The sequence below is a fragment of the Chanodichthys erythropterus genome, chromosome 8 (genome assembly GCF_024489055.1).
Source record: "Chanodichthys erythropterus isolate Z2021 chromosome 8, ASM2448905v1, whole genome shotgun sequence".
Lineage (NCBI taxonomy): Eukaryota > Metazoa > Chordata > Actinopteri > Cypriniformes > Xenocyprididae > Chanodichthys > Chanodichthys erythropterus.
This window is the reverse complement of record NC_090228.1, coordinates 16,367,077-16,380,346: the sequence shown is the minus strand read 5'-3', so window position 1 is coordinate 16,380,346 and position 13,270 is coordinate 16,367,077. Positions and strand designations below refer to the sequence as shown.

At 38.0% G+C, this 13,270-nt stretch overlaps 1 protein-coding gene across 1 annotated transcript in view; it reads left to right on the top strand.

Moving 5' to 3' along the window:
- snd1 (staphylococcal nuclease and tudor domain containing 1) overlaps nt 1-13,270 on the top strand; it is a 185,511-nt gene that overhangs the window by 41,396 nt on the left and 130,845 nt on the right. The window contains exons 12-14 of the mRNA XM_067392060.1: nt 8,284-8,390; nt 11,214-11,324; nt 12,276-12,348. Of these exons, the coding sequence (XP_067248161.1) occupies nt 8,284-8,390; nt 11,214-11,324; nt 12,276-12,348 (291 nt within the window). The remainder of the gene's footprint in view (nt 1-8,283; nt 8,391-11,213; nt 11,325-12,275; nt 12,349-13,270) is intronic.

Sequence of the window (13,270 nt, the reverse complement as noted above, 5' to 3'; positions counted from 1 at the left end):
TTTATTTATTTATTTTTTTCAGTTTAAAGTGTTAAAAATATATACTCTTGAACAGACAAAACCACAAAATTATGTAAAAATTCCTATTTTGTCAAGTTTATCATCTAAAATGTGTGTTAAGTGTCAAATAAATATAAAAATAAAATAGAATAATTTAATAGAATCAAATATTTATGGATTAACATGAAACCTAGATTGATGAATGCTCTGAGAAGTTGTTAGTTCATTTAACATCCCTGCTTTTTTGTGAGTGATTCATTGATGCATGTGTATTAAGAAAGTACATGGGTTGATTTAAAACATATTTTGAAGTAACTAAAACATGAAGTGTTTCCATCTGTGTCACTCATAACAAACAAAAATACTTTGCATCAAAAGTTGCAGTTTTAATTGGGACAGCAGGGTATAAACTGGTGTGGGGTGTTCTGAAAATTCTGTCATATTGGGACTCATTAAAATATGATTGACAGATTGTAAAGCTGCACATTGTTCATGACTTCTCTCACCCAAACAATTCAGTGTTTATGTGCAGAATATCGAAAAGCGCAGCCTGCTAGATTTAACACCAAAGAAATATGACAGCACATTTCCTCACACGCAGACATTTTCTCATAAATGATCACCAGAAGCGTGGATTACTAATGCAGCTTTATATTGTCCTTGTATGATCGTAAGGCAGCTCCTAGAAACCAATATTTTATTGCCGCCTCTTTTTACAGAAGTCTGGTTCACTGACCTGGAATCATTCAAATATTCCGACACTAGAGACGGGAAATGGAAAGCAACGAGTTTAATCTCAGATCGGATTTTTGCATTTCCCCGTGTATGCACTCAGCGGTAGTCAACAAGATTTATACAACGCTCTGTGTGATAAGATGCCTGTTTGCATATTAATGCAAACAGTGTGGAAATGTTTGAATTCATTCAGAATTTATCCAGCTCAAGAAGATATGAGTGTGGCAATCATTCAATTTTGGCTCATTAAGTGTCAGGAGTGCTTTAACTTAAATTAGTAGTGTATAGAATTAATCATATTTGATCTTCAGAGTCAAACTTAGCATCTTAACTATTTCTGGGTTTATTTTGTTTGTTTTTTAGATGAAATTGAGGTTGTAAGTCAGTATTGGGATGGACCAAATGCAAGAGTTAAAGCAGTGGTCAATGAAACGCATGTCGATTGAACACTATTGTGAATATTGGGTTGAAAGTGGTTACAGCAATGATTTTTTAAATAAAATGCAATCACTCGTTAACAGGCTTATAGTTGTTGCTAGGACACAATGTGGTGTGAGGATGAGGCCTTGTACTGAGGCATGCCGTGTTTTAGCATCTCCCCTGCTGCCCTGGCAACAGCCGTGGAAAATTTAATGTTCCAACTGTTTAAAAGAGAAATGAAATCTGTGAAATTATAGAAGTTCATAACTATAAAATGGGGCCATTGTTAAAGACTGATTGTTTTGTTGCTGAAAAAATAGAAATCTAATGGCTCATTTCTGCCAGATCACAGCAGAAGGGATGAATTTATGCATAGAAACTTTTGATTTTCAGTTTTTCTGGCATTTAAAGGGGCTTTTGCACCAAATAGTTCTAGGAGCTAGCCACTAGGATAGTTCCCCCTGAGAACTAATTTCTACCACGGGCCATGTTCCTGGTTTCATTCGTACCAGGAATAAGAACTCAGAAGCGGCAGACAGCGGCATCTTTAAGTGCGGCATTTACAAATGCTAAAGCTGTGTTTATTGTGAGTTTCCTGATAATGGCAATGGAATGTAAATGCATAATTTATGCAAAGTGGGGCTAAGAGACGAAATGACAACTTTTAGTATTACATATCATTGAGGTTGAGAAAAAAACACAACCCTGCAGACAACAGGTAAATGCTGTTATCGCGGTTTCCCATGATCGTGAAGTAAATGTTTACACAGCTTTTTAAAAATGCTGGGTGCCAGTGTTTGACATGCGTTTGACCAAACAACGTACATTCACGTCACTGAGAGTTCCTATAGACCTTATTTACCAGAGAAACAAGCACGCCGCCATCTTTATAAAATTGTCTTTGAACTTCCGTTTTGCGGTAGCTCTGTACATTTCTATGGCATCGCTGTCAAAGAATAATATGTTGGTTAAGTGGATTTACTTGTTGTAGAGACAATGAAAGTTATCATGAGCATTATGTTTAAAGCATATGTCTTAACAAATGTCAGTAGATTGGGAAGATTTTAAAACGAGCAGTTCATTCATAAATATAAGATTGCTGTAGAAATACAAACCGGAAGTTAAGACAACGAGCGCAACGCTGAAAAGGGGCGGGGCTACATAAGTGCTGGTTTAGACCCTACTCTAAAGTAGGAGCTAATTTAGTTCCCCCAACTAAAATCGTTCCTAGTTCCTGTGGTGCGAACACGGCAAAATCCGGGTACTTCAGCCAATAGTTCTAGGAACTATGAAAAGATTCCTCTGTTGCGAAAGCCCCTTGAGATGCCGTTCGTTCTCTACAGGCTGCATTCCAGTTGGTCATGAGAGGTAAATAGTACCTGACTTTTGTTTCCAGAGTATTAGCATGTGGAGCTTGAGCTGATTTTGATGGATTTTTTGGTGTTGTATCCATCTTCTGTCAATTTAACATGGCCGTAGTCTTCAAAAAGAGGCCCTCGAAGAGGTTAAAAAGTCAACTTTTTTAAAATGTCAGAGTATGTGAATCAATATCAGAGTTCAATGGCACGAGAAGATGAAAGGAAAGGAGGTAGATCCATCCAAGTGTTGTAGCTCTGGAATGGAAAAACTTGGAGCATGGCGTCCATTTCAGATCGTGTTCTCTTCTTTTGAAAGGAGGGAGAGAATGAGTGGCATTCACTAGCAGTGGGTAATGGAAGAAAATCTGCGCAGAAGTGCATTTTCTCCTCTCGGTATTGAAACAGAACTTTCCTGTGACATAATCCAAAGCTAGATTTGGCTAACTTTCTAAGTAGCGCCTCTGTAGAGGGTCTCTGCCTCAGCGAAAAAGTCAAATGAAAATGTTGCATTAATCCACTTATCAGGAAAGAGCACGTTTGGATAATCCTGCCCGCTCAAAGTGCCTCCTGTTATATGTGTGTGTGTGTGTGTGTGTGTGTGCGTGTGCGTGTGCGCATGCACGTGTGTGTGTGTGAGGGGTGTGAACAAGAGGCAGTGACTGAGTGGAATGTCAGTGTCAAGTGTTTGATGTCTGTGTTTATGCAGGTATGTTCCATAAGTTATGCTTTGTTTATTAGTTCATTTGTATGGGAGAGGACGTGCTGAGTTTTCGCATGTTACCCTGATGCACATTGCTGCAGCCACGGCAGAGCAGTGCAGACTTCATTCATCTTTTTTTCCTCAATTTGGCTTCTGCTTTAGAGGGAATTACAGTGGCATGTGAGACTAGCAGCTCACTTTTAATCCATGAAATATGTATTACAGAGTTTCCTGACTACACCTACCCTCACCGCATTAGACTCCACTCACAGTGACTTAAGCTTGCAGAGAGCAGGTTTGACTCTGTACATCTCATGCATGTGCATGTACGATTAGGATGCATTCACACTAGAGCTTTTGGTGTGGAACCGTGTCCATTTGTGATCCACATTCATAACAATTGTCAAGCATACATGAGTCCACATAAAATGGAGGACTAGAATACACTCATTCAAAAACAAACCGTAAAGCTGGCATCTCCTCTTCCTGAGTCATTATCTAATTACTTATGGTGGTATTCACACTGATGACTCAAACATACCACCGTTTGGACCCTAAAGTACAATTTGTAAAGAGTCCATTAGGGGAGGGACTGAATCCATCTCTAGTTTGGACAAAGCAGTCAAATCAAGTGTGAAAGCATCTGTACATTGCCCTTAGACATTTCAGTGGATATGTCCCCGTTTTGATGGATGCTTCGCAATTAGCACCATTTCTGTCTTTATCCTCTTCCACCTGGTTCTGTCTGGGCTTTTTTCAAACTTTCCATTGCTGTTGTTCTTTGATCAGATCTTTCTATTCAGGCATGACTCTAAAAGCCCATTTAATGTGTCATCTGCTTCCCACATGTGCCGCCACTTCTTGCTTTTCTCATTCATTTTGTTTCTCCATAAGCACTTTTGCTCCTCTGAACGAGCGGGAATCGTTTTGCGCTTTGTGTTTCTTAAGAAGGGCATGTTGTCGTTCAACCAAGCTCATTACTCCTGCCCAATGGTGCAGAGCTGTCTCTGCCTTTCAGAGAGGGAACTGGAGAGAGTAGAAGTAGGGGATGAAAATGCAATTATTTTGTGCTTTATTTGTTGATGAAGCACTAAACTCCTGGGGTAAGAAAATGAGTGTCCACAGGTTTCCCCCACCTAATGAACTTCCATTATGTCCACTAGACTGAGTTACATTGTCATTTTGAGACAAATGAATTGGAGGGGATAGATGGATTGAATTCCAGAAGTAGACATACAACTTCAGGAATTAGTTCAGAGCATGTAACTTTCTCACCCTTTGCCTTATTGTGCAATGTCACATTTCTGTCTTATTACTGTAAATCTATATTCACATATTATGTAGAACATAACCACAATACATTTGTTTTAATGTGAGCACCATTGTTAGTGCTATTGGCAGCTGTTTACCATTGTAGCTGAGTGTAATTTTGGTTTTGCTACCTTAGCTTTTGAAGAATAGCCCTTTCAGTGACATTTTAGGTGTTTAAGTGTCCTGTAATGTTAAGCAGAATCAGTAATTGTTTTATTTAAATTTAATTTGATTAAATAATCAATATACTACTGCATTAAAAATATATATTTTTATGCATTTATTTGTTTGCAAAATTGTTGCATATTAACTTATTCTATTATTCTAAGAACTTATAATAATACCTGGGTAATTATTGAGTAATTTCAAATAGTACATGTTGTGCAGGGTTGCTTTTACTCAGGATGCCACATCAAAAGAGACCAGTCTCATTATTTTTGACCAAACGTTTTAATAGTTTTAAGCAAAATATATATATTTTTTTTTTCTCATATCTCCTGACAAGGTACCTTCAGGCCATGCTTATTCTAACACACAATTTTTGGGTTGAATACATTTAAAATGCTGCAAAATACAGCCTTACGAGCCTGGCTTGCCATCAAATTTGTTATTCGACAGAATGGTTAGACTAATCAAATTGAATTCACTAAACTTTTTATCTGCTTGGTCTGAAGATGGTCTGTTTCAATGTGTGGAAATGGTGGAAACATTTTCATAATGGAAAATGACAGCATAAAATTCAATAGACATATACTAAAGTCTGTGATGTAATATTAGCCGATATTAAACAATCTATTACTAATTTAAGGTGACAAGCGTGAATAATGGTAAAAAATATTAGTCAGACCGATTATCGGTCTGGCTCTTCTAGGGTTGCAAAGGGGCAGAACATTTCTGGAAATTAACAGGAATTATGGGAATTATGGGAAATAAATTATACATTAGTTATAGAAACATACATAAGCATACCCCCCCCCCCCCCCTTAAAAAAAAAATCCCATTAAAATTGTAAAATGAAAGCAGATTCAGGGGTATGGACCATAGACTGTAAAAAAAAAAAAAAAAAAAGTGACGTCACCCATAGATTTCTGAGCAGCAGTTTTGACGTGTAAATGAGGCCGCGGCCATCTTAGCTGCGCGTCACCGCACGTCACTCCCGGATAACTGATTTTAGCAAGCAAATGAGCTATCTATCTAGATATTATCTAAATTATTAATGAAGATACGTTTTATCATCAGAAAGTTCTAAAGGTTTACTGTCAATCTACGGTGTTTTTTTTTAAGATATAGATGCTCCAACACCAGTAATTTGAGTTGGGTGTGCAAATAACATGGAAAATCAAAATGGGACTTCATACCTTTATAATAGAGATCGCGAGATGAATCCAATCTTTGGCACTTGGGTAAAATATAAATGTCCATTGCAAAACAAAAAACAGCACTTTTTGTCCATGAAATATTGATATATTATCCATTGTTTGCATAACATTTCTTCTGAATGATCTGCTCTCTGTCATCGTTCAAGAAATAATGCAATCTGAGCAGCGTTTATGTTGTAAAACTGTATATGATCGTATCTAACAAACAAATGAGTCTGTGTCCAAAGTATATTTTTTTCAAAATAGTGCAGCAGTTTTAGTTATAATATCCAAGCAGTGCTGTCAGAGTTGTATATCCTCCTGGTATTGTCATTGTAGTAAATCTCAAACAAAACTTTTAGCCAATGCCACGATTCAGCAACGTGTGTTCTGTTTCTTCCGCATGCATGCACATCTACACAGATGCACATCAGTCTTGAATATTATGCAGCAAGCCATATTATATAATTGTATAAAATAATCGAGCACAAATACGGCTGAGATGCCAAATTCAGCGGCTGGAATTAACTGAGGTAAAGTGACTGCTCACAGACAGCAGCGGCATCTACCTGTCACTCAAGTGACCACACCCTTAATTATGCAGAACTTTAAGGCTTAATATAATTTAAACGAATGAGTTAGAAAAAAATTCACCCCCCTCACAGTTGTCATGAAGGGCAAAATTAGCAGTATAGACCAAAATCACAATATGAACCAACTTGTAAACATTTTTTTTTTCTGCTGTAAACTCGGCCAATTTAACATGGGACTCTATGAGATTCTGCTCTTTTGGAGCCTGTTCCTAGTGGCCAGTCGATGAATCGCAGTTTAAGTCACTTCGGTATTGGCTTCACAAGAGACTGGGGAAGTTGCCGTTTGGTATGTACTCAATAACCCTGCATTAAATATTGTGCTGTATGCATGTGATTTGAGAGAAATTTGCATTAAAACTGGTTGTTTTAACCAAGATACCAAGATTATGCTGCAAGATGTAGGCTAACCTGCAATTTTGAACTTTCCAGTTTATTCCCATTAATTCCCATATATTCCTGTTAATTCCCATAGAAAGTTTCCAACTTTGAGAACTCCCAGAATTTTGCAATCCTTGTCTCTACTGATGACCAAATCACTTAGTTTAAGTGCCATTGAGTTCAGTTCTTTGTTTTATACCCAAGTTTGTAAAACTTTCCACACAAACCTCAGCCTCTCAAAATTCTGTCAACAACCCGGGAATGATTCAGAAAGAAATCCTCTCCAAATTTATAGGGCATAGTTTAGTTTAGACTGAAAATTCTGAAATTATTGTTCCTGAACATATGGTCCGCTCTCGTCATCCTTTGGACGGGGCCCTTTAGATTGGAGGGAAGTGTTTTGACGCATTAGTTGTGCCTCATTTCTTTAAGGTAGCTTTACACACATGCACTAATGAATTGAGGTCATGCATTCTGTAACAGGATGCAATCAATCCACACACTCGAAGAGGACTGTGGATGGGGCGTTCGGTCACGTGAAGTCTTTGTCCTTGGATTGTTATTGGTGCCATCCCGATTAATGACTGATCTTCCCCCCTGCATGTCAAGACAGATGGGAGATCCGGCTTACTATTTCAGATTAGCTTCCAACCCTCTGTTTGCTCTGAACTGATTGAACGGTATTGGCTGGATCACAGACTCCTATCTCTGAATATCTCGACGCGGCTTCTTTATTTGCTCCGAGCTAACAAGAATACACCACATGCGATGGCCCCTCCGGGATGATCCTATGACCTCAGACAGAGTTTGACACAAATGGAGTCGATTTCTTAACCTGAAGCAGTTTGGTGTGAAATAATCCGATTTGGTTATCCTCTTCACTTCCACTTTCTTCTATCGTAGTCGAGCGAAATAGTTACCGGTCCCCGCCTCTTTCTCGCTTTGTGATAAACAGTTTCCATGTTTGGTCTGGCTTCCTCTGGGGAGATCTATGGTCTAGCCTGACATGATTCACACTGACTCAGGGTGACCTTGGAAAGTAGCCCACAGTCATGCTTGTACACGCGCACACACCAAACCCCTCACTAGATGCCCTAACACAATTTGTCCACCCTGAAAGGCCTGTAATCCATTTTTTTTCCCTTTGTAGCCAGCTTTTCGCTTGATTTGCAATCCTGTACAAAGATATCAAATTCAGAGTTTGATGTGTTGCTCTTTCTTGGCGTAATTCTGTCATGTTTAATGCGACATCATAAAACAGGGTTACAGTGCAGTTCTCCGTGTCCTCACGTGTAGCTTCAGTGGTCAATTTATCTCAATAGCCGAGCCCCTGACAGGCTTATGAAAGTGTGTGTGTATGTAGGCAGTGTTTCTTGGCCCTACATCGACTCTGTTAGTGATTTTAACCATTTTGTTTTGTATCTTTGCAGGTTAATGTCACGGTCGATTACATCAGAGCTGCCACCGGTGCCATGGAAACGGGTGGCGTCCCGGCTTTCCCAGAGCGCACCTGTGCTACAGTTACTATTGGAGGAATGTGAGTACTCTAGCCAGTTACTAAATCTGTACCAAGTTCTGCTTTTTGACCAATTTTTGAAAACCACCTCCTCCCACTCAGGTTTTCTGTACCTTACAGAAATTGATAAATCACCCTAAATTGGTCCATATACAGTACACTACTATTCACCAAAACTGTATTTTTTAAAATCAAAAATGGTAATATTGTTAAATACTACAAAATTAAAAACTTTTTAACAAATATTTTTTTCATATTAATATGTAGATTTCATTCTGGTGATGGCAAAGCTGTATTTTCAGCATCATTACTCCAGTCTTCAGTGTCACATGATCCTTCAGAAATCATTCTAATATGCTGCTCTTGAAACATTTCTTATCAATGTTGAAAACCAGTTGTGCTGCTAATTTAACTTACTGAGCCCAAACTTTTTAATGCTAATGTTACTCATGTGTTTCATTTTCAAGTAATATGACGTTGATCATGTAAGAGCAAACCAAAAATTAGAATTATTCACTCAACTCATGATTCGATATGATTCACAATATTTGTTTCACAATACGATTTTCTCATGATTTTTTTTTTTTAACAAAATGAGATTTTAATGTGAATGTGTCTATTATTTCTCAGACAAAATGCAGCATATTTCTTTGTGAAATTGAAATATCTTTATAACAATCCTGAATTTTATTTAAAAAAAAAAAAATCCTAAATCAAATAAATAAATGAATGGTACAAAAAAAAGAACTCTCTTCATATGAGTACATGAACGAGATGTTTATTTGCTCTATTACAGGCTGAATTATCTGTAGCCATTTAAAATGAGAGGCAACCACTGCATTTTAATCACAATCCCAACAAAGATGCTACATACATGCAGCATGTGCAGTTTTTAATTTAAATTAGATTGCATAAAACTTCATAAAGGCAGACGGGCTGCATGAGAATGCAAATTGACAGCAGGTGGCGCTTATGGAACAGCAACAATATAACACGCACTTGGTTAACGCTGTAAACAAAGTAGCGCTGTGCGCTTATAAAAACTACTTTAAAATGCATTGTATGGAAGTAAGATGAAAAGAAAATACCATCTAAACTTTTCTGAACCCAGTCAGCTCTCCTCAGATATAAATTCATATAAACCCCCGCCCCCAAATGTATCGCGATTCATTTAGCATCTCAATTGTCTTGAATCGTCACATTTGAATCGTTTTTCAACCAATTCGGGATACATCGTTACATCCCTAGTTATTATTCACCGAATATCTTCTCCTATGGTGAGCTGTAAACTGCTGCTTCTGGATCTAGTCTTGAACTTGAGAACCAAATCAGGCCAATCTGTTCATTAATCATTCAGATTGGTTAAATAATGACTTTAAATGTCAGTCTGTTCCTCACACAGTTGCTATCGCTCTTCAAATGTGGGTGTTCTAATTCAACAACCAACAGCAAAAGAAACATTACTAAAAAAAGAAAAGGAATCAAATGAAAGCTGTATGTTTCGAAACCCTCTAACAATCACCTTCACCTTCAAAATCAGGACTGACATATGCTTTATTACCCTTTATGACTCCTCTATGAATTCAAATGATTCTTGTTCACCCATGTGATGTGGATGTGTGAACACACTGTCCCTTGTTAGGGTAAGTGAGGCCAGGCACATGAGTCTGGGGTAGTACTGGGCCTCAGGCTGTGATTACCCAACTGTGCCCCAGTGCTTGGCGTTAGAGCATTGTGGGTAACAGGTGGTCACATCGCCTGAGGGCTCAGCTGCTTTGCCGAATCCTGACTCGCTGATTCGGAATCAGCTCTTTCCAGGGTTTCCCATAGTGCCATTAAGTATTTTAGGAGTCTGAACTGATCGTAGATCTGTAAAAATTCATGGCAGCAAATTCATGTTCTCTTGGCCTGATGCAGTAGGTTACTTTTTAGTTTGTTTTTGTCAGTGTGCATGTTTTTTGGTTTGAATACTTGACCTAAACAGCCATTGCTAGTTCTTTTTCACATTGTATTTTTTGGCTCTGAACTATGGTATGTTTGTGTTTATCAAAGTGAGGACCCCATTGAGTACTAGCAGAAACTGTTTACCACTCTCCTACTACTCCAGAAAAGCACCAAAATAAAAAGCATTGTTTGCTTTTTTTTTTTTTTTTGTGTGTGTGTGTGTGTTTTTGCCCTTTTGGTTTTATTACCAAAACTTGACACAGAATGGCTCTTGCACATTTGCTGTGCTCTCCAATAAGGGAATATGAGCTGCTCACCAAAGGCAATATCTGTTGAAAAATGGCAATGAGAAAGGCATTTGCTTGCAGGGCACCAGTCTCGCTTGTTGTCATCAATTGTGGCTCTGTTCTATATAAAATAGACTATCCCCTCAAAAAATGAATAAAGTGAGGTGATTCAAAAATAAAAAAATCTCAATTTTCAACTGAGGGAGAACCCAAAGTCAAAAATACAGTAAAACGTTAATATTGTGAAATACTACAATTTAAAATAACAGTTTTTTATTTTTTTCAATGCATTTTAAAATGATTTTATTCCTGTGATGGCAAAACTGGAATTTCAGTGACCATTACTCCATTCATCAGTATCACATGATGCTAATATGCTGTTTAGGTCCTTTAGAAATATTTCTTATTATCATCAGTGTTCAAAATGGTAGTGCTGCTTTATATTTTTTGGTATTCTTTGAATAGGAGGTTCAAAAGAACAGCATTTGTTAGCCATTGAAATCTGTGTGACATTATAATGTCTTTAATGTCATTTTATTCATTTAATGTGCCCTTTCTGAATAAAATCATAAATTTCATACCAACATCTGATTCTGTTTTGCTCTCTCTATAGAAACATTGCTGAGGCTCTGGTCAGTAAAGGTCTCGCCACAGTGATCAGATATCGTCAGGACGACGATCAAAGATCTTCCCATTATGACGAGCTCCTGGCGGCAGAGGCAAGGTAAGTCAGAACTCTAAAATAAAACCACCGATGAGCGAATATGGGCCATATTCCTGCACATTGCGAAGGAGAAGCCGTCTGTGAAATGGAGCCATTTTGTTCTTTGCAGTTAGTCATGGCTTGTCTGGTTAGCTTTCCTTTCATGGGGGCAATATCAGTCTCAGAGCTCAAACCTTAACCACCAGCACTAAAGCATGGCTCTTATTCTTTGTCTATGATTACAATTATATAGATTTGTGGTGCAGAGGTTTGAAGTGTGGTTTATTGCACTGAAAGCGATTCGGATCTTGTGGTCGGCGATAGATGGGGTGACTCTCAAGAGAAAGAGACTCGCTTCTTATCTGCTGCTCTTTCTTTTCTATTTCTATTCCTCACTTTTGGTGTTGCTCTCAAGTGCACATGCATTCATACACATCTCCTCTATTTTCCTGTCCTTCGCTCTCTCTGGGTAATGCTTCCCCGTGGAGCCAGCGGAGATGGGAGGTTTGTGGGCCTCAAATTTATTTTTAGCATAGATTGCTGGTCGTTACCCTACATCCTCTGAGAAATCAACCTCTGGATGAACGCCTTCTCTCTTCCTCTCTTCCTCACTGAATGTGATTGGACATCAGGGACCTTACAGCTACAGTTACATCTGCCTTAAAGAGGCCTAAGACATGTCTCTCATTCCTTCTGTATCTGCTGTAATCTGCAGGCTTCACCACTCAGCAACCACTATTACACTGATCGAGCACTCAGACGCACGCAAGACACCATATCTATTCCCATGTGTGATGCTGGAGAACTGCTGGCCTATAAATGTGATTTGTTGGCTCTTTTGTGGAATGAGGGATGGGTGAAAGGGTGGGTTTGTTTAAGGGTTGGTTTCTCAGGCTGGGGCAGAAATGGTTTTATGTTCTTGGGGCCCGTTTTGAACATTTCGACTGTAACACAATTCTTGAATCATTGCAGGGCGATCAAGAACGGCAAAGGGCTTCACAGCAAGAAAGAAGTGCCCATTCACAGGGTGGCAGACATTTCAGGGGTAAGTTTGTGTGTTTGGGGACCCCTAGCATAACCAGTCCCACACTGAATATGAATGAGCTCTTGATTTCATTTGCTTTGCTTTGATTCATTTGTTTGGATGAGTTTTAGTTATTTTGATTTTACTCAAGAAAAATATTCTGTAAATTATACATGGCTGTGTTTTAGACTGATTCAAAACTGTTTATTAAAAGAACCAATCAATGCCAATTAAAACTGAGGTAAAATATGATTTCATCAGAACACAGTGATATCTGCAGGATGGACACGCTTTAAATCAACTGAAAATTACATTTTTGGATATTAATATTTTTACCCAGCCTTAGTCGTTCATACACTGGCATAACATTCACTGCAGCACATCACCTGTTGCTTGCTTTAATTATATAGTTTGGCTAATGTAGTTTATTTTCTACTTAAATATTTTTTGGTTTTCATTTTAAATATTTTTGCTTATTTGCTTTTTTTACCTTACATATTTATTTGATATTCTTATGTTTTAAAATGATTTGTTTTCAGTGTGAATATTTTGGCTAATTTGATTTTCAGTTGCCCATAAGCATGGAGCATTTTTTCTTTTTTTTAAACTTTAACACTTTTTTTTTTTTTTTTTTTTTTTTTTTAAATCAATCCCACCGACCAAATCAAAGCCAAAAAAAAAAAAAGATTCTGTCTGGGCCTGAGCATGACCAATGACTGTGTTCTGAATTTTGAACAGCTTTACCAATGTCTTCTATATTCCAGAATCCTCTCTCGAATCTTTGATGTTAAAGCTTTACCCTATGACAGCTGATTTATTGCTGCATTACGGCCGTGCCCATTAAATTAATGAACACCCCTCTAAAAATAGTCTTTCCACCCATAAAGTCATCATGCTCGTAACTCTGAAGTTGTTTTTAGGCGAATCCTGTTTCGGTGCCTCA